Genomic DNA, 26,412 nt, shown 5'->3' on the forward strand with positions numbered 1-26,412 from the left:
TCCGTAGTGATCCCAAGAGACCGGGCAATCATTTATTTGTTTTACAGAAAACCACCGGAGGGAAAAGGAAGGCACCAAGGAAGAAACAGCTTTATTAGGAGTCTCAGCATGTCTGGGGAAACCCAGTTCAGTCACAGAGGAGAGGCTGATGTTGGTACGGAGCGGGAATCTTGCATTACAGAACATCTTCTTAAAAACCAAGTGTGAAACTAAAGCCTCCATCTTAACATCCTAACGGTTGGCAATGCCGCTGAGTTCGGCCCTGGTGAAACTTCTGGAATCTCCTAGTGAAATAATGAGATCTGTGCATAAAGGGAGAGCTCCAGTACTGCTGAATCTAAGCTCCTGCAAGTTCATGGTCTGGGGCGGGAGGAGTAGAAGACAATGGGGCTGTTTGCATCACCCACACAAGGCCATTTGCCTGCAGTTTTTGACAGAGGCTAGACTGGGGCAGCAGGGGGACGCTGGCCCGAGAAACAATGCCCAGGCCATCTGTCATTGTGGAAGGTTCGTGCAGTCTGGTGCGGGGGCACCTCCAGCAGGTGCTGGCAACACTGGCACCCCTTCCTGAGGTCCCAGGGAGAAAGCCATTTTGGTTCTGTTCTGACATCACTCACAGCAGAACTGCCAATGTCCAGCATCAAGTCCAGGGCCATCATCAGCTGAGAGGAACTGAGTGGTCAGCCTATGACACCTGCATCTCTTAGTCTAGACTTCTGTGGCAGAGCAGTCACTTTTCTCAGACCGAGAGGGATCTTGCCCACCACAGGCCCAGTCTAGAAGTGACTCCCACCTTCATGTAAGCACCAGGTGGAGAGAATCTTTCTCATGAGTCGAAGCTTTAGATCTTGGCCCTGAGATGATGGCCCCTGGACAGAGGACCGGTCAGAAGCTTTCTGTGCCCAGGTGCTGGTGTCCGTCCCAGGAGTAGCAGGTGTGGCCTGTTGATGAAGGGCCCAAGCAACGTGATGCTGTAACTCTCCTAAAGAAAAGTGCGCTCCACTCTCATGGGCAGAATAGGAAGACACGATGCAGGTTTCAGGGTAGCTGATGCCACCTAATTCTTCCATCGAATTTGCTGTGGCAAGAAGAAACAATGATCAATTTGCTCTGATCCCAACAGAGGCAGTGGGAATGCAATAGAGTAAGACTCACAGCTACGTAGTACAAGGAAAAGAGAAGAAGGGAAGGGGGAGGAATTTTTAAAAATGTCGTATGTGGCGGAGTTTATTTCTTCAGATACAAATTAGACACCTAATCTGCGTCTCACAGGCCTGAGCGTGGGCATTTATTCTGGTCCTGCCCTCCTCGGGATCAAGAGTCACTAGCTTCCAATGACCCAGGTAGGTCCCAAAATATCTAACCGCGAACTAAGAGTAACATTAACAGAGAGCTCAGCACTTTCGTGCCATGAGAAACAGGCAGGCTACGTCCCCAAAGAGCTCGAACCCACTAAACCCCCTTCTTACTTCCAACAGGCGGGTCACCTTCACTCCCGGGATATTCTGAATCTGTACCATTCATTTCTATCCTGTCAGAGGTTAGTCCCTCCTACCTGTTAGGCTTAACTGTGATCACAGCATCACAGTTAGGTCTCACCAGAGGTCCCCAGACGACCCTCATGCACCCCGGACGTGACTCTGTGAGCTGCCTGTCTCCTGGGACTGCTGGAGGGGGCTGTGGCGGCTCACCGAGCTGCTGAGAGCGGCGTCAATCTTCTCCTCCTCCGCAGACCCTTTATCCACCTTAGTCCTGTATGCCAGCAACTGCTGACGATCCTTCAGGTCCCGGCAAGTCTGTGCACCGAAACGGACAACAAGAAGACCCCCAATCAGCCTTCTCTGCGAAGGTCTTTCTCTTCTTGTTACTCCCGCTTCGAGCCAAGGCTCAGGGCCCCACAGCACTTCACGCTGGAGTGAGTCTACAGAGCTTACATGGCATGATTCAGCTCTAGGACTGCTCCGAGTGCAACATTTAAAAGAACACAGAAACACCAGTCAGAGGGCGAGGAAAATCACACAGGAGCACGGGCCTCCAAGCTAACTCTTGCCAGATCATTTTGTCCAGTAAGTCAAAATTGATGGCAGTATTTTACGGTCCAGGATGGAGAATATCGTAATACCCCACTCTCCACTGAGGGTCTAGTTCAAGGTTCTTATTTCTGGGGAACTTACATCAATGACGACATCATGGCACTTGAACTTGATAGCTAAGTTCAACTTTGTATCCACATCTTCCACTAGGTTGACATACTCCTGTAGTATCTGTGGGAAGAGATACTTTGGATTGGTGATTCCCACACCCATTAAACACACAATGCTGAAATGTAGGGAAAAAATCCCAGAGAAGGCAAAAAAGTGTGTCTACAAATCTGACATCTACGAGTCCCGTCGCCCACGACATGACCAGTGCTGCAGTGGGAGATGAGGTGGACCCCATGCAGCGCTTCCATGCTCCCCTGGAAAGAAGGGGAGAGCATTCTCTTCCACAGCTGAGAGCTGGATCCCCAGGCCAGCAACACGCATGCTCGAGCTCCGATGCAGCACCGCGCCCGCCCCCGGCTCCCGGATGTCCCTTCTCAGTGGACTCTCCTGCATCATTCGGCAGTTCAGCAGTACTCTGAAGGACCCGGGCTGAGCACTGCAGGGCTTCTCAGAGCACTTCTGAAAGGCAGAGAACTTCTCTCCCTGGCCTTTTCTTTTTTCTAAGATTTTGTTTATTTGTTTGTTTGTTTGTTTATTGAGAGGGGAAGGGAGGGAGAAAAACATCAATGTGTGGTTGCCTCTTGTACACTCCCAACTGGGGACCTGGCCTGCAACCCAGGCACATACCCTAAATTGGGAATTGAACCGGTGACCCTTTGGTTCGCAGGCCCACACTCAATCCATGGAGCCACACCAGCCAGGGCTCCTTGGACTTTTCTCTCGCTCAACACTGACTACAGTCACTGTGCTGCCTTTCCGGGGAGAAGAGAACAGATCAGATGTCCTATCACTGACCAGTAGAAGCTGCAGGGTAGGTCTCCCAGAGGATTCTGCCCCCAGTTCTCTTCAGGAGCCCTCACCTGGACGGGGGCGTTGTTCTTGTGCAGAATTTCCACAACCCGATGGAAGCCGATGGGTGCTCGCTTCTTGGTGTAGCCCAGCCAGTTCTGAAGAAGGAAGGTGGCAATGGTGACTAAGCCAGACATGAACTCAACACACTCTGAGCCGGTCTCCCTGCATTTTATGGTCAGACTGAAACGGCGTGGCGGTGAGAGTGGAGGGAGTGGGGTGAGGGACAGGGAAATGGAGATGAGGTTTTCAGAAAAGTCAAGAAACTTGAGAGGGTGGAAAAGAGCGGTATGGAATAAGTTCTTAGATTTATAGGCACTAATGCAGAAAAGTCTGTGAATACAGTTAAGCAAGATAAGCAATTTACTTAACAACTTCAAGTATGAACTTACCTGGGCAGAAAACTCCTGTCCTTTACATCTTTACATTTACCTAAAGATGTTTCTTTGTAAAGTCATGAGGAAAGGGTTGACACTACCCACCAACCTTGTAATGGTATTTGCCTTGAGGAAGGGAGTGAGATAGAAGCAGGCACATAGTGCAAGACAAACTTCACCCTTTATTCTTTATACTTTCTCAGTGTTTGAATTGGACATAGGCATATATTACTTTGGTGGTTAATGTAGCTAATCAAATAACTAACAAAGGGGAAAAACAGAAAGTTCCCAAACCCATAACGAAAAAAGTTAATATTTAAAACATCAACCATTATAGACACGACAACCAAATACAATACAAGATCCTTGGCTGGATCCTGACAGTGAACAAACAAAAACAGCTCTAAACAGCTGATTTAAATATAGACTATATATATGATAATAATATTACATTAATGTTAAATCTCTCATGTGTGGTTACAAAGGAGAAAAATGCTTAAGCATTTAAGGGAGAAGTGTCATAATGTCTCGAACTTACTTTCAAGTGGTTCAGCAAAAGGAAGCAGCCCTGGCTGCTGTGGCTCAGTGGACTGAGCGCCGGCCTGCAGGCCGAAAGGTCCCCAACTCAGGGCATGCGAGAGGCAACGGGCAGACGTTTCCCTCGCACATTGATATTTCTCTCCCTCTCTTTCCCCCTCCCTTCCTGTCTCTCTCAAATAAATAAATAAATCTTTAAAAAAAAAAGAAAAAAGTATATTTGCTTTCTCTTTTTCTATACACATAGAAAAAGAGAATGGAATACAAATATAGCAAAAATGTTAATAAATTAGTGAAGTAGATAAAGACTGTCAGTGTTCATTATACCATTCTTTCAACTTTTGCTTAGGCGTGACATTTTTATTCTGCAAAATAACAGGGTGGGGGGAAAATGCAAGCCAGTCGCTAGAGAGCGAGACTGCCCGGAGGCCCGGGATACAAGCAGATGGTCTGTCTGGCGCGTCGGCCGCCCAGAGCCGTTCGGGGGCACCCACCTTTGTGGTGAAGAGGGCGTCCACGTCATGCCAGGCTCGGAGCTTGGCGCGAGCAGCCAGGGCAGTCAGCACATACTGTTTATCTGGGATCTAGAGAGCAGACACCAGGGGAGTTTAAGGGGAGGCAGAAATGCACCAGGGGAGGTACTTGAGAATCCTGCAAAAGGTAGGCAAAAATATACCACAGTGCTGACTCTGCCCCTTAAAAGTCCATCAGTCTCTCAGGTTATCACCCACCCTTCATTTCCAAGCCCCAGCACTGCAGCTGGCCTTTCAGTGAAAGCCTTAGTTCACTTCCCATAAACACACTGCTTTCTACCTTTTACCCTGAACTTGAAGGGACTTACTGTGCAGGGCTACAAGCAACATCCACTCCACGTGGTACCCCAATACCACTTTTATCAAAGCGCTGACCAGTTTATATCTACCTTAAATGTCTTCTTCAGGTTGACTGGACTGCTGAATGTCCCCTGAGTTGAAAGTGGAGAAGGGATTTTAGTGTTACCGACTTTCTCAAATGCCAGCCAACCTCCCGTCTTCTTTTGTACTCACTGGACTTTCTACATTTTACTCTGTAACCATTTATATCCAGAAATTCTTCTAGGAGAAAAGCTCCATCAGGTCTAACTGGACATCACCACAACCCAGCTTAACAAGACTGGGTTAATTAGTATGTTACCTGACATACTAATTAACATACTCCAGTTACCTGACACCCTGCTGCTCCTCCACACACTGTGTTCATCAATCCATTTGCATTTACGGATCTTTGAACAGAGATGCCCTGGGAGCAGCACCGGTGAGACAGTGGGCTGTGCCAGTGCCCGCGCACTGGGAGCCACACGAGCCCTTACAAGCCTCCCTCCCCTCTGGTCTCCCCCGGCGGAGGGCCAGGAGGGCCTCCGGGGGGATTTCCGAGAACTAAGCGCACCACCGGTAGCAGAGTACATAAAAAACTGACTTCAAACTCGGCTCCCCTGTGCAGCGAGAGCCACGTGTTGCCCGTACCTCAGCCTCTGAGTAGTGGTAGAAGCAGGAGTAGAAAAGTGTCGTCACCAGCGGCATGTTGAGGATGGAGGCTTTGCGGGGGTGCTTCCGGAAGATCTCGGTCTGTCCTGCTAACTCTAGATGGCGGTCATTTGCCTGTGGTGGAGTGAGCCAAGGGAAGTGAAAAACAATGCCCATGCAGCAGAAGCAGGACGGAAACTTTTAATACTACCGTAGTTGTGTCTCCTGCCCTGGGAAAGAGGCAAGGAGGAGAAAAAGGAATTGCCCAGGATAACCCAGGGGAGTTTAAAAGCCACAAAATGGTGACAGATCCAGGTTGGATGGAGAAGACCAAAGAAATAGCGATGAAATGGGAATTCTGGGATGACGAGGAGATACTCCCAGGATAACAGCAAGGGAGAAGAAAAAGGATGCTGAGAGCAATGGAGAGAAGGAGGCTAACACGAAGAGGGAGAAAATGAAAGGCTTAGAGATTGTAGCAGGAAATGATATATTCGGGCAGAGCATAGATGTCTCTTGGATGCTGAATGGCACTCAGCTGCGGCACTGAGGCAGAAAATGCAGATATGAGCAGACTGACCTCAATAATGATCTGACGTTCCAGGAGTGTGTAATGGTCTTGTATGTGTGCAGAATCTTCCGCTGAAAATGGCAAACTGGCAGAGGGACGGAAGGTTAGTACCCCTTCCTCTACTCAAACAGGAACAAACCCAACTAAACCAAGTCACTACTATAAGCATGTGAGGCTCATGGGGCTTCATAGATCTGATCTCAATTCACCTTTGGAACATCCATAAAAGGCAGAGAGAGAATGCAGAATATAGAGTAGACCTTTGGATAGAATTCTGCATTTACAGTTTTGCCAACTGAAGAGGGATCCCGAAAGCTGACAAAATACATAGAGCCATTAGTGATTCTGTTGAGGAATGAATTAGAATCCTCTCATCGTGGGAGCTGTTAATGTTTGGTGAGTGAGTCACTTAGCTAATGAGTGAGACTAGCCCCCGCCATGAAGGCTGCCCAACAGTACAATGAGCTGCTTCCAAGAGCAGTGAGAGTCCAATCAGTGGAGAGTAATGTGTGGGGCAGGTTTCTACAGGGACTCACATTCTGGGTCAAGGCCTGTACTAAGTCAGTGGTTCTTGGGCTTTGGGGTTTCAAGGACAAGTAACATTGAAAATACTGTATTACATAAAGTATGGCCGAGTTTTTATTTTAATATATATCATCATAAAAAAGAATTACAACTAATTTTACTATGGGGGAGGGAGGAGAGAGGAAAAAAAATCACAGAATAAAAGGCAATCTTTTAGCTGCATAAATTTGGCTTAAACAAATTCTCTACATTGTCTTCATTTTTCTTAATGTACCATCAATCAATTAAACTTCTACTGGGGACTAGTATTTCGAACCACTAAGTAAGACAAATTTTAGTGATGCTAGTATGATCCATTGTGTTAGCCTCTCCCTTCCACTATCCATCCATCCTACCCTCTTTTAGTCTCTTCATTCCTCTGCATGAGAGTATTTGTACTTAAAAACATTTCTCCTGCACACTTACCCAATGCAGGTCTTCAGAAATTCTTTTCGTTTCTCAGGGTCTTGAATGTTCAAGTGCTCTCGATATTGGGACAGCTAAAATTTTTTTTAAAAAGACACAGAAAGGCTTTGAACTATTTCGTCTCCTTAGAATGGAGAGGTAGCTCCACAAGTAGACTTTCCACGCTTCAAAACAAAATGCTTCATCATGAGAGATTCTTTCTCGGTAAGGACTGGATGGGGGGGGGCAAAGAGCGATTTTCAATCACTCTTCGGTTTATCTAGAATTGCGATGTGTAATATGGTAGCCACCAGCCATGTTTAGTTGTTTACATGTAAATTTAAACTGACTCAAAAGAAATCCAGGTTCTTAGTTGCACTAGTCACTTTTTTAGTGTGATCAGTGAATAGTGTACATGTGATTAGTGGCTCCCACATCGGACAGCACAAACACAAACTATTCCCATCATCACAGGAAGTTCCACTGAACAGAGCTGACATATAACAAAGCATTAAGTAGATGGAGCACTTAGTTTTACTCTGGAGATTGGCTTTCGCTTTAATATTTAACCAAAACCAGTGTTTGCTTCAGCTTTAGCCTTTGAAAAGCTGAAGGGCTAAATGCCTACTTCAATGTTATTTTTGGCATCCTTGACCTTGTACATGATCAATGGTAGTACCATCACAAATAGGGTATATTCTTCTGATTCACTGTTGATAGCTAGTCAATTCAATACTACAGGTTCTAAGTGTCACTCTGAACGAAAATCTTACATGCTTTCTATTTTGAAATTCTAAAAACTGAAGTTTATATGATACAATAATTAATGACTGTGAAAGTTGTGATTTTATATAAAGTTATTAAAACTTCTAATAATGAAAAAATTAACAGATTATCACTTAATATGAACATTAAGAGAATGAACCCTGGCTGGTGTGGCTCAGTGGATTGAGCACCAGCCTGCAAACTGAAAGGCCGCTGGTTTGATTCCCAGCCAGGGAACATGCCTGGGTTGCCAGCTGGACCCCCAGTTGGGGGTGTGCGAGCACAGCTGATCTACGTTTCTATCGCACACTGATGTTTCTCTCCCTCTTTCTCTTTCCATTCCCACTCTCTCAAAATAAAGAAGTAAAATCTTTAAAAAAGAGAATGAATTGGCTTTAGAAGGACAGTGTATCTTCTTACAGCCAACAGATTTTATAAGAATGTAAATGATAATATAAAACAGCATAAGAGTTTATATCATAATCTAATCTTTGTAAGATATCTGTTCTATAATCATTCATAATACTTAAAACAGTGACTTTTAAGAGCTATAAATTTTTGGTCTTAAGTCTTTCAAAAAAAGTCCTACTTGGGAAATCTTCAGATTCCGTGAGGATAAATAAAAGCAGACTATCAGCTTTGCCACTTCCCCAATGTACAAAGTTAGAAAATTCCAAATTTATATACGGCAACATGCATGTTAGCTAAATCATCTTCAATTCAAACATCAGAGAGCATGCAAAAAATAAGAAAGTTTTCAATTGAAATGAGTTACTCAAAGCACATTCATTTTTACTAACCAAAGTTCAAAACAACACACTTTATAAGAATGATGTATAAAAACGATTCCTTATAGTTTCAAATCTACAAAGTAAAAATGGACACAAAAGCTTTTCAAAATGATTACTACAGACTGCCAATCATTTGGAGTAGATTAAGAGAAAGCATTTTTGAGATTTTACCCTGCCCTAAATATTAAGTACATGTTCCTTTTAGCAAATATTACTAGAAAACACTTTCCTGAATTAGCCCCTATTGCACACCCAGGTTTGACCACATCATGAGCTGTGCCAGCTGGACATGAGCACAGACGCCGCCACACGCATGTGCTGCAGCGACTACGGGAACAGCCCTGTCGCCGCTGGCGCCGGGAAGTTCTCACCCCTGCATTCTGTCAAACATTTAAAAATGGACCACTGAAGCTTTAATACTACAATTAAATTTTTGATACAAGTTCAGATTTAGTCTCATATTCCAGGTGTTCATTCTATGATGATGAAAACTAGTCAAAAATCTATTTAATGCTTGTTCACTGAGCTCTCAGCCAAAATGTGCACTGGGTGGACCCCCAGCTTGACCTGTCTTCCTTCTCGACCTCTACCGGGTTTCTCATCACTCTCAGCTTTCAACATTTTCTTTAGTATTAAAAGCCAAAAGCCAAAATCCAAAAGCTCCTACAAACCAGGAGTTAAAAACAATTGCAAACAACAACAAAAAACAAATTACACATTGATGAGGCCAGTTTTCATTCATTTATTTAAAAAAAATACTATTTACAGCCAAATCAAAAGAACGTATTAAAAGCAATAAAACAGTACATCATCAGGATTCCCAGATGTCTCTCTTTTCTGGATACAATCAATGCCAACAGAAAAGAAACAGGTTCAGTCATTCTGGGATCCTGGAGAGCGGCTGTTAGCTTAGAGCTCTGTTAAACGGGCCCCCCACTGAAATAAAGGCCACACTTACCGCAAGCTCTTCTGTTCTATCTAGGAACCTGGGAAGAAGCAGAAGGAGCAGGGCATTTTTATCTATTGACGGGTGGCGGTGTAACCTCACAAAACAAGATGACTGCTCTAGGAGAAACAATTCAAACTCAACTGCCTCCATACACAAGATAAGACCTCTTCTTGAACTTTGTACCACCAGCAACCCTTTGAAAACACACGGTGAATCAGCCAACATTGTTCCCGATCTTTCCAGCGAAGCAAAAAGCAGGGACAAAGAGGCACTGCAGGGTGCGAATAACTTCTGTAAGGTCTGACGGGAAGGCTCAGACTCTACCAAACCTTAGCCCACAGAAACGTTATAGTTTTTTAAAGAAAGATTAAAGCACTCTTCTCTGTCAATACACTCCTGAACAGATTTTCTATATTGCTGCCTTGTTTTCATGTATAGTATAAAATGTGTTTTGTTTCTCCCGAAAGGTGGTATGCCTTGAAGAACAAGGACTTTCATGTTCCAATCCCTTTTTATCCTGAACGGTCCACTACAATTAACTCACTGCTTTGGCCGGAGGTGATGCTTCATAAAGCCTATTGACTGGGAAGGAGGGAGAGAACAGCCCGCCTCAATAAATGTGTCTTCTGAAAATTCATGACTAACCACCTGTAATCTTGACCCTAACCAGGTGACCTGCTTTCCCCGCCTTAGTGTTTGGGGCAGTTCATCACTGTGCTGGAGTCACTAGTAACTGGAGTTACCCTAGGCCACATGTCAGCCTCAAGAGAGGTTCCAACCCCTTCTCTGACACTGAAGAAAGAACATAATATACATACATTTTAATCTAAAGGCAGGAAGTAGCCCCGACTGATTGGAATGACAGGAAAGGAAAACAAGATAGACGATACCCCACTCCCCAACCTACAGCAGATACGCCTACCTCTTACCTCTCCACCAATCAGAATCCTACCTAGTCTTAGGCCCAACTCCTAACCGCTTCCATAAGGCTATCCTCAGGTACCCTGACTGCAAATTCCATTTGCTGCTTCTGCTTTTCCACTGTACTTCTCACTACCACCACTGGAGACCAAAAAAAGACACCTTCATCCTAGATTTTCTATTTAAAAAATGCTTGATAAATATTAATACTAGGCATTATGCTAAGTGCTTTACACAACACTAACTCTTTTCATTTTGACAATGACCCTGTGGGGAAGGCATCATCACCTCCATTTTACTGATACTTGGAAAGGTTGGGTGACTTGCTCAAGGCCACTCTATAAATTAACGGTGGAGCCAGTATTCAATGCAGTTACGTGTGACTCCAGAGCCTAGTTCTGAACCACCTGCCACACTGTCACCCTATCACAGCCTGTGGTGCATTACTAGTCATCCCATCCCATTTCAAAATCTTGTCTAATAAGCATTTCCAGCAACAAGAGACAGTCTCTTCTTTCTCTGTATACCCCAGAGTGCTTTAACAAAGCACTTAACATACTTTATGGACCAGGAGATCAGCGCTTACCTGAAGAGGTCTAAAAGCAGCTTTTGATCCCCTATTTCCTTAAGGAAGTGAATGAGATGTCTCAGGGCGACCTGCCGCACCTCCAGCTCTCGGAAGAGGATCTCTGTGATGGGCAGGAAGAAGTTGAGTGGACAAAGATTAAAGCCTATTACTCGAGTGTGAAGCTCATCGCCCTAGTCACACATTCCAAACATCAATTCCAAAGTTGATCAGAAGCTGGGAATGGCTTTCTATGGCATTCCTCCCCATGGCTCAATGTACCATCACCCACTGCACGGCTCAGGGCAACTCTCGGCCGTTGTATCAGCTTTCGGTTCTCACCAATGCAGACATACAGCACCGAGCCTCAACTGTGACTGCCTCAAGCCAGCACAGCCATCTGTGTGTCCAGTAAACAGAGGGGGCTTTGTAGCTAAGGCATGCATCACACTGAGGGACGACAACTGCCCTCAGGGATGCAATGTGTACTCTGAGGTCTCACGCCAGCCCTGCCATCTCTGAAGCAGACCTGATGCAGGTGAATTCTGGTGTAAAAGCCGCAATGCCTGTCTCCCCCAAACACAGCACACATCTGGCTGACAAGATTCCGTCAAACTAGGCTCACCTTTGCTCAACGTCCTCTTCAGAAATATCAAAACCTGGAGGAAAAGAGAACAAAGAATGAATTACCCTATGCAACCTCTCCAACACAAAGCCCTGTCCTGAGCACCTGATATCTAGGCATGAGGTCAGCAGGTCCAGACAACAGCTCTATGTGAAGGAGGGACCGGTGGTGGACATCTGGAACTGAGCTGTGCCTCGCGAGGCCACGTGCCTGTGCCCATACTAGCAAGAATTACCTCCCCACGCTCACGTCTCTCTTCCCTCAGATTACAGTAGCCAACTTACTGCTTCTTGATTACAATCAAGAGTTGCATATAGTGCGTGTTCTGCCAGCTGAGCCCTAAAGCACATATTACTTAGACTCCTGCATATCAAAAGGAAATCCAGGATCCTTACTTGACCTTTAAATGAAAATGTTAAAGTCTGCCCTGGCTGGTGTGGCTCAGTGGATTAAGCACCAGCCTGTGAAACACAGGGTCACCGGTTCGATTCCCAGTCAGGGCACATGCCTGGGTTGTGGGCCAGGTCCCCAGTTGTGGGTGTGTGAGAGGCAACCACACACTGATCTTTCTCTCCCTCCCTTCCCTTCTGTCTATAAATGAATAAATCTTTAAAAAATAAAAAATAATGTGAAAGTCTATTGTAACTGGATTTTCAGAAACTAATAACAACAACAATTAAACCAACAAACCCATGACTCACTGCAGTAATGACATTTCCATCGTGCACGGTTACTGCTTCTTCCAGGAGTTGTAGCTTGTCCTGTAAGGAGCGGAATCTTTCTAGTGAGCAGACCTGGCAGAATACAAACAGAGTTAGTGTGCATGGAAGAAGACTGCGACATTCCTTTGTCATGGGATGCTGAGAATAGGCAAGAATGAAAAGAAATGTGCCCAAGGAGAGGCGCTTTAATTTAACACTATGGTCCCCAGCACAGAGTGAGACAGCAGGCCCCTCTGCACCCTCTCCAGCCAGCCTTATGCCCTAGAAGATGCCGTTTCCCGACGAGTCCTGCCAAAGTCAACGGGTAGAGATGACCTCTTCTCTTTTAATTAATGAGATATAATCTACACACAATAAAGCATTTCAATGTATAGTGCAGTGAGTTTTGACAAGTATATAATCCTATGTAACAACTACCACAATCAAGGCATTTCCATCACCCTAGTAAGCTTCCTTGCCCACTCTGATGTCAACACCCTCTTCCCATCCCTGGCAAACGCTCATCTGCTTTTAGTCATTAAAGTTTTGCCTTTTCTAGAATATCAGAAAAATAGAAACACACAACAGTGTACTCTTCAGTATTGGTCTTCTTTCACTCAACACCCACATGCGGTGGTGAGCACGAGTAGCGTGCTCCTACTGTCGGGAAGTATTTTTACATTGTATGGACACACATCGTTTATTTATCCATTTAGCTGCTGATGAATATTTGGATTTCCACTCTGGGGATATTATGAATAAAGCTGCCATAAGCATCTGTGTACAAATATTTATATGGACATGTGTTCATTTATCTTGAATTTTAAATGTCTAGGAGTGAAATTAAGTGTATGACTAACTTTGTAATAAACTGTCGGACTATTTTACAAAGTAGTTTTACCATTTGACCTTCCTGCTGGCAGTATGTACACAGAGTTCCAGTTCCTCTGCATCCTATCAGTACACTGAAGTTCAGCCATTCTAGTGACTGCATAGTGGTATCTCATAGTTTTAGTTCCTATTTTTTAGAGATTTTATTTATTTATTTTTAGAGTGGGCAGGGGAGGGAGAAAGAGAGGGAAAGCCACATCAATGTGTGGTTGCCTCTCGTGTGCCCCCTACTGCGGACCTGGCCTGATCCTGGCATGTGCCTTGACTGGGAATCGAACCAGTGACCTTTTGGTTTACAAGCCTGCACTCAATCCACTGAGCCACACGAGCCAGGGCTAATTCAAATTTTCTTGATAACTAGTAACACTGACCATCTTTTCAATTGCTTATTGGCCATTCATGTGTGTTTTTGTGATACGAGTGGTCAAGCCTTGTGCCAATTTTTTTAATCCTCACCCAAGGACACCCTTTCATTGCCTTGAAAGAGGAAGGAAGAAGAGAGACACTGATGTCACAGAGAAAAGCATCTATGGGCTGCCTCTTCTGCCCCCCTAAGCATTGCACCTGGGATCATATATGCCCAGACCAGGTATCAAACCCACAACCTAGGTATCTGCCCCAACTGGGAATCAAACCCACAGCTCTCTGGCTATGGGACAAAGCTCCAACCAACTGAGCCACATTTACCAGGGCTCTTGTGCCAATTTTTTATTGGATTGTTTCTCTTCTTATTACTAAAAATAATTCATTATTCTTTATATATTTTGGATAAAAATAATTTATAATGTATTTATTTTACAAATATTTTCTCTCAACTCTGGTGATCTTTTCATGTTTTTAACAGTGTAAAGATCAAAAGTTTTTAATTTTGATGAAATCCATTTAATCACTTTTTTTTTCCCCTTGGGTGTGTGTGTGTGTGTTCTGGGTAATAATAAAGATTTTCACCTACATTTTCTTCTAGAAGTTTTATGGTTTTAGTGTTTACTTTTGTTTAGGTCTGTGATCCATTTTGACCCATTAATTATTATGATGCCAATTCTTCCAAAGTTGATCTATAAATTCAATGTAATCTCAATCAAAATCCCAGAACCTCTTCTGTAGACATTGACAAGTGATACTAAAACCTATATGAAAATAAAAAGGACCTACCATAGCCAAAACGATTTTGAAAGAGAGGAACAAAGTTAAAGAACTTCCTTACCCGATTTCGAGATTTGCTATAAATCTACAACAACCTAGACTGTCAATGGCATAAGGACAATAAATCAATGAACTACAATAAAGAGTCCAGAAGTAGATCTACTCCTATATGGTCAATTGATTTTTGACAAAGGTACCAAGGTATAACTCAATGAAAAAAGATAGTCTTTTTGAAAAATAGAGCTGGAAAAAATAAAGAAGTACATAAGAAAAAAACAATGAACCCCAATCTTAACCTCACATTATAAACAGGGCAAAAGTAGATTTACAATTGTTCATATGGAAAATAATAAATTAATAAATAATATAAGAATGAACTGTTTTGCACACTCACTACCGTAAATCTACTTTTGCCCCACCCTGTATAAAAGTTAACTCATAATGGATAACAGACCTAAACATGAAAGACTGCTCTCATTTTAAAAGTAGCATTCCCTCCCATCTATCACCCTTTCCCCATTAGTCTATCAAAAGTAACACTAAACTCTGTAGTTTCTCAAATTTTGCAGCTGATTTTCCATCTTAGTGAATTTATTTTCCTCCTGAAAATAACTTACAAACAGAACTCAAGAGAGAGGTCAAGAAATCCTCTCTGTGAGAATAAGCTGGCCAGGTTCCCAAAAAGTCCCACAAGACCTCTCTCTCCAGTGGCCTTACCTTGCCCTTGCGAAGGCGTCGCACCGTGTCACTGGGGCTCCAGTCATTGCTGTAGTCCTGGAATATTCATTAGCAGCACGTGATTCCCCAAAACTATCAGTGTGCCCGCTCCTCACCTCAAACTCACTGTCTTAGTCCCTGAAGGGGGAATATTTTGTGGGAGGGAATGGATGGGGTAAAAATGAACTGGGATAGTCTTGTTCCGAGTTTCTGAAGGAACTAGAATGGGCAAGAGGTGATGAATGAAGAGAGAATGAACCAATTGACAAAATCAGTGATGCTATGCCTATTGGTCCAGGATTCCAACCCCAAGATGCAATCAAGCACATTTTTGAGACTCTAATTAATAGCTATGCCAGCATAAGGAAAGAGGAAAACATGTGCCCTTTCTGGATTTTTTAAGAAAAGATTTTACTTATTCATTTTTAAAGAGAGGAGAAGGGAGGAAGAAAAAGAAGAAGAACAGCATTGTGATGTGTGAGAGAAACATTGATTGGTTGCCTCTCACATGCCCCCAACTGGGGACCTGGCCCATAACCCAGGCATGTGCCCTGACAGGGGATTGAACCAGCAATCTTTCAGTTCGTAGGCTGGTACTCAATCCACTGAGCCCCACCAGCCAAGGCGACATGTTCCTTTTCTGGACCTTACAATATAGTTTCTTCCTCATGAATCAATTTGCTTTCCTATGTGCTTCATGCAAATATAAGCTTCTCCGAGTTTCCAGACCACACTGATGATCAAAATTATCCAAGTACAGCCTGCGAAAGGCAGCGTCAATGCGGAAGGAAAGTGTGCAAGGACTGAAACAGAAAACAAACACTTCTGAGTCCAGGCACCACATGTACTAGTTGAGCGACCCCAGGCAAGCCCTAATGTTTAGAAACGCAATTTTCTTATCTACTAAAGGGGGTTAAAATAACAGGTGCTCAAAAAGTTGGGAAGGTCAAGCAAGATAATGTATGTCAAAGCACTTTAAATTGTAAAGGGTCAAACCAGTATAAGAAGTAACTCACCCTGTACTCCCCCTTCGGTCTCCCCAGCTCTGGAGCGTAGCTTTTGGCAGGAATGTCCGAAAGAGCTAGAAGAGAACAGGCGGCTGGTTCAGAAGGACATCATCTTCTCGTCACTCCTTTCTTCAACAGCTGCCTTCTTGACTTACAGGTTCCCAAGGTACTTTTTAGGGCCCTAAGTAGATCTCGGTTCCTCCCCAAAGCCAGTATCTGTAGAAGTCACCCCTCTCCACTATAACTGCAATCTACCTCCTTACTCAGAATCAGAAAATTTCTCTGATGATGACGATGACAGATACAGAAGAAATTTTATCAAATCATTTAATTACTACTTTTCTCCATGACTCCCCAGACTGTACCCCAGATCGGTAACATCTCCCAAAGTAATCAAGAAAAGAGGGTCAATGCCTACCATCAGAAAGGGACTGGAAACTTCCAAGTCTCGTTCTCCCTAAAGATGAAGAATACATAAGGGAAGTCAGACCCATTCAGATTTGGTTAAGGATGTAGTGTATATAAAATCTTATTATGCAATATGGGAACTTAAGGCTTAAAAACACTTTTATTCAATTTCAGAAGTTTGAAATGCTATTAAAAATGTTTTAATTGTGGTAAAATGATATGGACACCAGCCTGCGGTGTCTGCGGCATTATGGATGAGATCCGACTGGATGGATGAGATACAAATTCACATGGACTACCGAGTCCTGTGGAGGAAAAGGGACGGCATGGCTACTCTCTCAAGGGGACAGCGCCCCAACCCTTGCCTTGACAGGTTTTTATTGGGTTTCAATTTGCACAGGAATTCACGTAAAGCTCATTAATCATTGTCAGGCAGTAAAGATCACACAATAGATAGCATACAAAGAACTACGAGGGCCTATTCTGAGTCAGGGTCTGTTAGATAAAGGGCTACAAAACTTTGGGAAACAAACTCATTTCCTGCTTGGACCTTTATCATTTAATTGAGAGCACTCTTAGCAAAGCAGGTTTCACAGGATTTTACATATTCTTTCTTAGACCTAATCACCTGGGGAACATACCCTTTCCTGCACAGGGCTGCACTGTCCTCTGTCATTGTTTCAGGCTTAAGTCAGGCAGGGGAAGTAGGGCAGCCAAGAGATTGGGAGACTTCTCACAGACAGAATGGGGACTCAGGCTATGTCAAAGCTGAGGAGCGAGGGTCCATCACCTCCTGTTGATACAGCCCCCCAAGTCCTTCCCTGGGGCCTACCCATGATTATGCCTGTCTTAGGTCGTCCCCCCTTGGGGAATCTTACCCATAATTGGCTAACCGATCAAGCACTGGGGGCCAGTTATGGATGAAGTAAAAGGAGCAGAAGTGGTGCTCCTGCCAGGGAGATAAGCTTTGTCTCCTTAGTGGCTTGTAGTGCAAAGGTCACTCACTCTGCCTTAGCTATTGGGGGGAGGGGGGTAGTTACAGCTTCTGAAACCAGGCAGGGAGGTTCCCAACAGTAAAATATACATAAAATTTACCATTTCAACCATTTTTATGCCCATAGTTCAGTGGTATTGTGCACATTCCCATGTACGAGCAGAGCATTGCCACCACCCACCTCCAGAACCCTTCGCCATCCCAAACTGACCCCGCACCCGTCCAACGACACTCCCCACTCTCTCATCCCCACCTCTAGTAACCATTCTTCTCCTTCCTGTTTCTATGAATCTGACTACTCTAGATACCACGCAAGGGAAGTCATACGCTGTCTATCTTTTTGTGTCTGGCTTATTTCACTTAGCACGAAGTCTTCAAGGCTCATCCATGTTGTAGAATGTATCAGAGTTTTGTTCCTTTTTGGCTGAATAACATTCCAGGGCATGCACATTTTGCTCATCCATTCATTAGTCAATGGACATTTGGGCTATTTCTACCTTTGGCTGTTATGAATAGTGCTGCTATCAACACTGGTGTATAAATATCGGTTCAAGTTCCTGCTTTTGATTCTTTTGGGTATATACCTAGAAGTGGATTGCTGGATCGTATGGTTACTGTGTTTAATTTTTTAATTTTCTGAGGAACTGCCATACTGTCTCCTATAGTGGCAGTACTATTCTACCTTCCACCAGCAGTGCACAGGGTTCCCAGCAGCAATGCACAGGAATAGGGAGAAATTCTGACCGAGGCAAATCTCTTCAGTACCTGTCTTAGGGTTAATGCCAATTTTTTTCATGCTCTAGAAACCCAGAACAATCCCTCTGAATGTCTCTCATTTCTCCCACTCTTGATCCCCAACTGCCAGCTCCAAAGACAATTCTTTTTCCTTCAATAATCTTCTTTCAGAGTAAATAAAATTTATAACCTGAGCATTTTTTTTGAAAACAGGAAAAGAACTCCCTACAGCCTTGACCGTCACTTTTTACCTCTAAAAAGGCTGCTGAGGGAGTAGGTAGAAGTAGGTTTGGGTAACTGTGCATAGGAGGAGAAGCTGTTTCGGCTCTTTAGCTGTTCTCGCCCCTCCTGGTTTGACCCACTATTCCCAGCAGTCTCTTTGATGGACCATGAGATACCTGTGAGATAGTAAGAACTAAATCAGTCATTCTCATCCAAATAAATCCTAGATAACACTATTCCAACAAATTCTAAAAGCTTTTCACCCTGGTCCTTTGGTCAACATGGACTCCAAACATCAGGACAGAGAAAGGATAGACTCAAATAGATTAATCAACAGAAAAATGGGCAAAGGAAAAGAATAAATGGATCACAAAAAAAGGAAATTCAAGTGGCTATTAAACACACGAAAAGCTGTTCAACTTCACTCTTAATAAGATGCTTACATAAATTAAAAGTACACTGAGATACCATTGGTCCCCTGCAGGACTGGCCAGGACCCCTAGGTTTAATAATACCGCGTGCTGGCGCGGCCGTGGGAAACAGGAAGAACCTCTGACACTGCTGGTGGGAGAACAGATGGGTGCAGCCCTCACGGAGGGCAATGTGGCAGGATCTACCCAACACAGATGCAAATACCTTCTGCCAATCATTCACTCTAGGACTTGATCTTTCATATAGTCATACATGGGCAGACTATAAGGTTATTGATAGCAAAGTAAATAATACAAGATTGGAAAAAAATTACATCTCATCAATAGTGAACTGATAATGTAATAAACTATAATAAATCCATATATAGTAAAACAATACTGTGATTTAAAAAAAGAGAACGAGAAAGCCCTTTATGTACAGACATGAAAAGATTTCCAGGCTACAACATTAAGTAAAAAGAGCAGACCTGGCTGGTGCAGCTCAGTGGATTGAGCGCGGGCCTGAGAACCAGACAGTCGTGGTTCGATTCCCAGTCAGGGCACATGCCTGGGTTGCAGGCCAGTTCCCTGCAGGCCAATTCCCAGCAGGGGAAGCATTAGAGGCAACCATACATTGATGTTTCTCTCCCTCTCTCCTTCCCTTCCCCTCTGAAGATAAATAAATAAAATCTTAAAAAAAAAAAGAGCAGAGTATGATATATGCTATCATTTGTCTAGAAAAGAGGTATAGTTCTACATGTATTTCCAATTATAAAAAGAACCTTTTAACATTTTTATTTATTGATTTTGAGGGACAGGGAGAGAGAGAATGAAAGAGAGAGAGAGAATCATCCATTTGTTGTCCCACTTATTCATGCATTCATTGGCTGATTCTTGTATGTACCCTGACCAGGAATCAAACCCACAACCTTAGCGTATCAAAATGATGCTCTAACCAAATGAGCTCCCATCAGGGCCAAAATAATCTTCTGATGAATACACAGGAAGCAAACAATAGCAGTTACTTGTTGGAAGGGTATGGACTGAGAACTGAGTAGATGCGTGACAGTGTGGGAGGGAAACCTTTGACTGTATGCCCTCAATTTTTTTTTTAAATCCTCACCCGAGGACATGATTATTGATCTGAGAGAGAGGGGAAGGGAGGAAGAGAGAAGGAGAGAAACACCTATGTGAGAGAGAAACACTGACTGGTTGCTTCTTGGACATGCCCCGACCTGGGACTGAACCTGTACCCTAAGCATGTGCCCTGACCAGGAATCAAACCAGACAGACTCTGCAAAGGTATTAAATGATATAACTGCTAGGCAGCAAGTCTTGGTGGCCAAGGAATTCAGTTCCGCCAACCAGTTATGAGCACTTAAGTCAGCAGTTCTCAAATATGACTGCATATTAGAAGTATCTGGGCCCTGGCTGGTGTGGGTCAGGGGACTGAGCACTGGCCTATGAACCACAAGGTCTCTGGTTCAATTCCCAGTCAGGGCACATGCCTGTATTGTGGGCCAGGTCCCCAGTTGGGGGTGTGTGAGAGGCAACTGATTGATGTATCTGTCACACATCAATGCTTCTCTCCCTCTTTCTCCTTCCCTACCCTCTCTCTAAAAATAAATAAAATCTTGAAAAAAAAAAGGAAGTATCTGCAGTGCTTCTCATACATTGAGACGCCCTCCACCCTACCCCAACCACCTACTAAACCAGAGTCTCGGGAGTGAAGCCTAGGAAGCTAATTTTAACTGGTACCCAAACGAGTCTAAGACAGCCAGCCAGGTGTTAGCTCTAGGGCAGCAGACCCAGCCACGCGGACACTGCTGCTGTCTTTCCCCCCAGGACCTTCTCCTGGGGTCACATCTCCAGATGTGTGCACCTGAGAGCAGTCTGACCTCACTCCCCTCCTTGACAAGCACGGAAGAGACAAACAAGAGGACCCTTCCCTAGTGACAAGAACCCTGCACACCAAGCCCCTCGAAGGGCCTTTTCTACTTACTGCCCACAGGTTCCCCGCTCCAGCTGACTCTCTCCAGGTCATCGTCATCGTCGTCATCCACGAAGTCTCGGAGGCTATTCACTGCGCGCTTGGACTCCTTTAACTGCAGGGAGCATAAGGCAGGACATTCAGGCAATCGGCACTTCCCGCCCTTTTCTTTGAAACCAAAAGGCTGAGGAATTGGAACCTGAAGATGGCCAATGCTTTCTTTCACCTTCTGTAATGGAATGTCTAGCCTGCTAAATATTGCCGAGAAGACAAACTGGTTTTTAGCCTATGCTGCAATCCGGGGGCAAAGGAGTGGGGAGGACTCGGAGCCTTTTGATTTCTAATCACATTCCTGGAAGTGCCTTGCAGTGTAAACCTGAGTGAGCTTATCCACCTCTCTGAAAATGAACGTTCCCCCGTCTGTAAAACAGACAAACACAAAACTTTCTATCCAATCCATCTTTCAAGTAGAATAAATTATATCCCATGATAAAAGACTTTAGGTTCTTAGGGAGAAAAAACAGAAAGAAATAAATTATCTTAAGAATATAAAGACAGAGAGTTGGTTTTTACATTCCTTCTGGTTCTTTTTTTTTAACATTTTTTTAATTTTATTGATTATGCCTTTATATTTGTTCTATTCCCCTCCTCCATTCCCCCCACCCTGCACACCCCTCCCCCACCATTCCCCCCTTTAGTTTATGACCACGTGTCTCAAGTTCTTTCGATTCTGTTTCTCCTACTATTCTTACCCTCCCCCTATCTATTTTCTACCTACAGTTTATGCTACTTATTTTCTGTACCTTCTCCTTCTCCCACTCCCCTGTTGCTAACCCTCCATGTGATCTTCATTTCCATGGTTCTGCTCCTGATCTAGCTGTCCTCTTAGTTTGCTTTTGTTTTAGGTGTGGTTGTTAATAACTGTGAGTTTGCTGTCCTTTCACTGTTCATCTTTTTTATCTTCTTTTTCTTAGGTAAGTCCCTTTAACATTTCATATAATAAGGGCTTGGTGATGATGAACTCCTTGACTTTGATCTGATCTGAGAAGTACTTTATCTGTCCTTCCATTCTAAATGAAAACTTTGCTGGATAGAGCAATCTTGGTTGTAGGTCCTTGGCTTTCATGACTTGGAATACTTCTTTTTAGCGCCTTCTTGCCTGTAAGGTCTCTTTTGAGAAATCAGCTGACAGTCTGATGGGAACTCCTTTGTGACTGTCCCCATATCTCTTGCTGCTTCTAGGATTCTCTCCTTCATTTTAATCTTGGCTAATATACAATGATGATGTGCCTTGGTGTGTTCCTTCTTGGGTCCAACTTCTTTGGGACTCTCTGAACTTCCTGGATTTCCTGGAAGTCTATTGCCTTTGCCAGAATGGGGAAGTTCTCTTTTATTATTTATTCAAATAAGGTTTCCACTCGTGGCTGTTCCTCTTCCCCTTCTGGTACCCCTCTAATTCAGATGTTGGAGCGTTTAAAGATGTCCTGGAGGTTCCTAAGCCTCTCATTTTTTTGAATTCTTGTTTCTTCATATTTTTCTGTTTGGTCATTTTTTTCTTCCTTCTGGTCTGCTCCCTTGATTTGAGTCCCAGTTTCCTTTTCATCACTATTGGTTTCCTGTGCATTACCATTCATTTCAATTAGTTTAGCTTTCATATGTTCCTCTAATTTGTGACTAAAATCAACCAGTTCTGTGAGGATCCTGATCACCAGTGTTTTGAACTGTGCATCTGAAACTTTGGCTATTTCTTCATCACTTCGATTTATTGGCTCTGGGGCTCTGAGTTGTTCTTGAGCCATGTTTTGATCTGTTCGTGCCTGTTATGTATGAGGAGAGGTGCCTTGGTGTTTACCGGGGTGGGACCACCCAGGTCGCAGGTTTGTGATGCTGTATGTGGGGGTGGGGTCAGAGAGGGAGCAATGGCGGTCCTCTCTGCTTGCCCAGTCCACCTCACCGCTCACCCTGCTTGCTTATCTGAGTGGAAATGTGCGAGCCCGCCACCCTGCGCCAGCTGCCGGGGCCTGCGCGATCTGTCTCAGTGCTCGCCTCTTCACTGGTTTATCTGCGTGCAAATGCGCGACCGACTGCAGACAGCCAGCGGTGCCTCTTCCCTGGGTTCCGCCGGTAGCTAGCCCGCGCCTGGAATCCGAGCCCTCGGCTGCCTGTGCACCACCCGGGGGATCTTTTTTGCTTCACCCGCTCTGCTGCTGGCTCCACCCCTCTCACCAGTTTAGCTGAGCAGTTCGCTGTTTTCAGACTCCGTATTCGATTTTCTGTGTGGTTTGATTGCGTTTATTGTTGTTAAAACTTTGTTGCTTTTAGATTTGGTTGTGCGAGGATACAAAGTGTTCCCACCTACGCCTCCATCTTGGCGGACGTCCCTCCTTCTGATTCTTTTCTGAGGGTTCTCCTTCATGAACATTTTTCTAAAGATCTGATCCAAAGACCTAAGGGAGACCTGGCCAAAAGCCAGACTATCAACTGCATAAGGGGAAGGAATTTTAGAAGCACTGTAGACCTCTAGAGGTGAGGGTGAGACCTTCAGCATCTGTTCACAGAAACCTACCTGTGAGAGCTCATCATCTTCATCATCAAAAGTGAAAGCCTTGAACTTGGAGCTGTTCCAATATTCCTCCTCATCACCTTTTGTCCGATTCATCTGTAGTGAGAGGAAGACCAATATACGTCCCTTTCTAGGTTCCCCACCCACCCACCCAAACTACAAACTCCCTGCAGTAATCAGGGGCTGTGTAAAAGGACATGGTAAAGCAAAAGCTGAACTTGCCATGTAAAACCAGATCCTTGGGTATCCAACTGATCAAACCATACTTTTGATCAAGTTACCCACAAGCTGCCGTTCATCCCTAGAATCCCTACTTTGTTCAAGGCACTCTCTCAGGCGTCACAAGGAATATTTAAAAAGGCCAAGACAGTTCCTCTCCTGAGGGACCCTGTAACAGAGCTGGAATATTCAGCATAGGTACGCAGAGAGTTAATAGCACAAGGCAGTGCCAACTTTGCTGAATATGCAAGGCCACAGCATAAGCAAACAGAGCGTAACTGCATTCCTGTGTTCAACAGACCCCTGAGTGCCATGTCTGAGGAGCTCTTCCAGGCCCCGGAAGCACGGCAGTGAATAAAACGGACACGTGTCTTACTCTCATGTCTGCTTGGGAAATGCCTGAAAGAACAAAGGCGATTAAAAGCACAATTACCCTGTCTGTATCTTTAAATCTTCATTAATTTATTAATAAGTATCTGCCCAAACTTGAGAAACGTGGGCATGGAAAGAAACAAGCCAACAACAAATATATAAAGAATTGGTCCAAAGACCACAAATCCCTCTTATAACTGCTCTAAAATTAAATTTGTCTGAAAAAAAAATTTGCCCTAGAATTACAAACTCAGTTATCAATGCCAACTGGATTAATGTGAAAACCAGTTTAGTCCAAGGACTAGGTCTAAAACTTAACAGCACCAAAAATAACTCCAAGGGCTCCACAGTGTCAGATTCTCAAGGACCAATTCCTGATCCCTTTCCATTCTAGTGAACTCAGATGTAACTTAAAAATGGTTTTGCATCCTTAATTCCATGGAGTCAAAACCAAATAAAAAGCTAACAATGAACTCATCCCTTGTAGTGGTACAAACATAGGCTTTATCGTCAGGTACCCTTGAGTTCAAATCTTAGTTTCTCCAATTCTGAGCGAAGTGGGGGAAAAAATTTTATTTCTAAGCCTTGGAGAGCATGATATTCTACCTACACAGGGTTGCAGTGAAGAATAAATAGGACTTGGGAAACACCTAACAAAGTACCTAGCATTTTACTGACATCTTCCTCTCTGTTTCCTCATCTGTAAAATGGGCATTAATAATAGAAACCTACCACCCTGGCCAGGAGCTCAGTTGATTGCAGCGTTATCCCATGCACCAAAAGGCTGCAGACTCCATTCCTGGTAAGGGCATATACCTAGGTTGCAGGTTCAATCCCCCAGTCAGGGCACATACAGAAAGCAACCAATCAATGTTTCTCTCTCTCTCAAATCAATAAACATATCCTCCAGCGAGGATTAAAAATAAGTAAATAATAGAAACCTACCTTACAGGATTGTTTTGAGGCCTAAACCAGTTAATACAGGCCTGACGCAAAATTAATGCTCAGTATTAACTTTATTACTAATAAATTATAGTACCTCGGAAGAAGTTAGAAAGAAAACATTTTTAAGTAATCCTCAAGATTAAAAGAAACTAATTTGATTCAAAAATTCTCAGCGGCCATCACAAACACTGCAGGTGCACACAGAGCATATATTGTAAATGTCTCTGCTACTGGTGCCAACTTATAAAGGACCCTCAGAAGAAAATGGTAAGGGAGGCCGGGCAGACTCCACTTCCACTTCACCGAGGGAAGAAGCAAGGCACACAAGGATCAGGTACCCAGGCCACCTCGCTGGTTTAGGGCCTCCTGGGCCATTTCCACTCTGACTGGCATGGTCCTATTTTGCACTCTAGGGACAACTAGGGCAGGCCATTCTTCGCTATAGTAAATAAGCATCTGTAAATATCTACAGATTGGCATAGACTCTATCTGACAAACCCAAATCCACCAGAGGGATTTCTGGAATCTCTTCTCAACCATGCAACTTGGATGGATACTTGACAACCTGTCTATTGCCAAATCAGAATGTAGATTTACTTGGCAAGTAAAGAGGTAAAGATTTAATAACTCCAGAAGTTATAAAGCAACCAGGTACAATCTTAAGAATGATGGAGTAAGGTGTTTTAACATGATTTAAAAATACTTGAGGCTTGTCGTTATTGGCACCTGTTTAATAAGAGCCCACGAGGGGAGAACAGAAGAAACGTGAAAAAGAAACGCAGAAAGCACAGGGGGGAAAAAAACCCCACAACTAACACGTTTCCCCGCCTCAGGACATCCCAGAAACCAGCTACTGAGAAGTTAGATTCAAATGCAGTCAGTTATCCTCTTCTAAACCAGTCCTACATGGATGAGGGTATGAACCGAAACCAGGGAATGTGAGTTAAACTAGGGGCGAACGTCCAGGAAGTCTTGGATCCACCGCAGCTGCCAGGGCCCAGTGGATTCTTGATATACTAAATACTCGTTTAAAAGCAAATGTCGGGGCTGAATTCCAGCTCCAACCCTGAGAGTACTCTGGTCTCCCTGCCAGGGGTCGCTCGGACCGGAAAAGAGTCAGGCCTTGGGGGAGTGTAAGGACGCCTTAAAGAATTAGGTGGAAAGAATCAGGGTGCGAAGAGGCTGGATTGAGCCAAATACACAGCACAAGGGGTTCGGGACACCCTCACCTCTTCCACACGGAGCCCTCCTAATCAGGAAAGCGCCAGACTCTTCCGCCGCCAGACAAGCCCTTCTACACTGGCTGTGCGGCATAAAATAGGGCGGAAGGGGAGAGTCGAGGGGAGGCGCTGCGGTCAGAGGGAACCAGTAGCAGGAATGATGCCGCAGGGCATGCTGGGAGTTGTAGTTTCTTACTGCTCTGATGTCAGGCACTGGCTGGACAAGCCACGGGGCTAATTAACTACAGCT

General features: G+C 44.2%; 1 protein-coding gene across 4 annotated transcripts; it reads right to left on the reverse strand.

Moving 5' to 3' along the window:
* VIPAS39 (VPS33B interacting protein, apical-basolateral polarity regulator, spe-39 homolog) lies at window positions 1-26,256 on the reverse strand. 4 transcript variants are annotated; one of them, XM_053673322.1, is made up of 21 exons: window positions 26,172-26,254; window positions 24,730-24,796; window positions 23,410-23,502; window positions 20,856-20,958; window positions 18,473-18,619; window positions 16,503-16,541; window positions 16,094-16,158; window positions 15,078-15,134; window positions 12,327-12,419; window positions 11,626-11,659; window positions 11,022-11,124; window positions 9,524-9,551; window positions 7,031-7,104; window positions 6,050-6,125; window positions 5,470-5,604; window positions 4,890-4,931; window positions 4,462-4,551; window positions 3,065-3,151; window positions 2,175-2,264; window positions 1,692-1,796; window positions 1-1,078 (listed from the first exon to the last, which is right to left on the reverse strand). In XM_053673322.1, exons 3-21 carry the CDS (start codon window positions 23,500-23,502, stop codon window positions 1,058-1,060), a joined length of 1,482 nt encoding a protein of 493 aa, XP_053529297.1. In that variant the 5' UTR covers window positions 24,730-24,796; window positions 26,172-26,254; the 3' UTR covers window positions 1-1,057. The 4 variants fall into 4 exon arrangements, with proteins under 4 accessions (XP_053529297.1, XP_037001158.1, XP_053529299.1 ...); XM_037145263.2 differs by lacking the exon at window positions 24,730-24,796 and having other exon boundaries at window positions 26,172-26,256; XM_053673324.1 differs by lacking the exons at window positions 18,473-18,619; window positions 24,730-24,796 and having other exon boundaries at window positions 26,172-26,256.
* Window positions 26,257-26,412: the final 156 nt, after the last annotated feature.

This window comes from Artibeus jamaicensis, unplaced genomic scaffold (assembly GCF_021234435.1).
Source record: "Artibeus jamaicensis isolate MK-2021 breed Jamaican fruit bat unplaced genomic scaffold, CSHL_Jam_final contig_851, whole genome shotgun sequence".
Classification (NCBI taxonomy): Eukaryota; Metazoa; Chordata; class Mammalia; order Chiroptera; family Phyllostomidae; genus Artibeus; species Artibeus jamaicensis.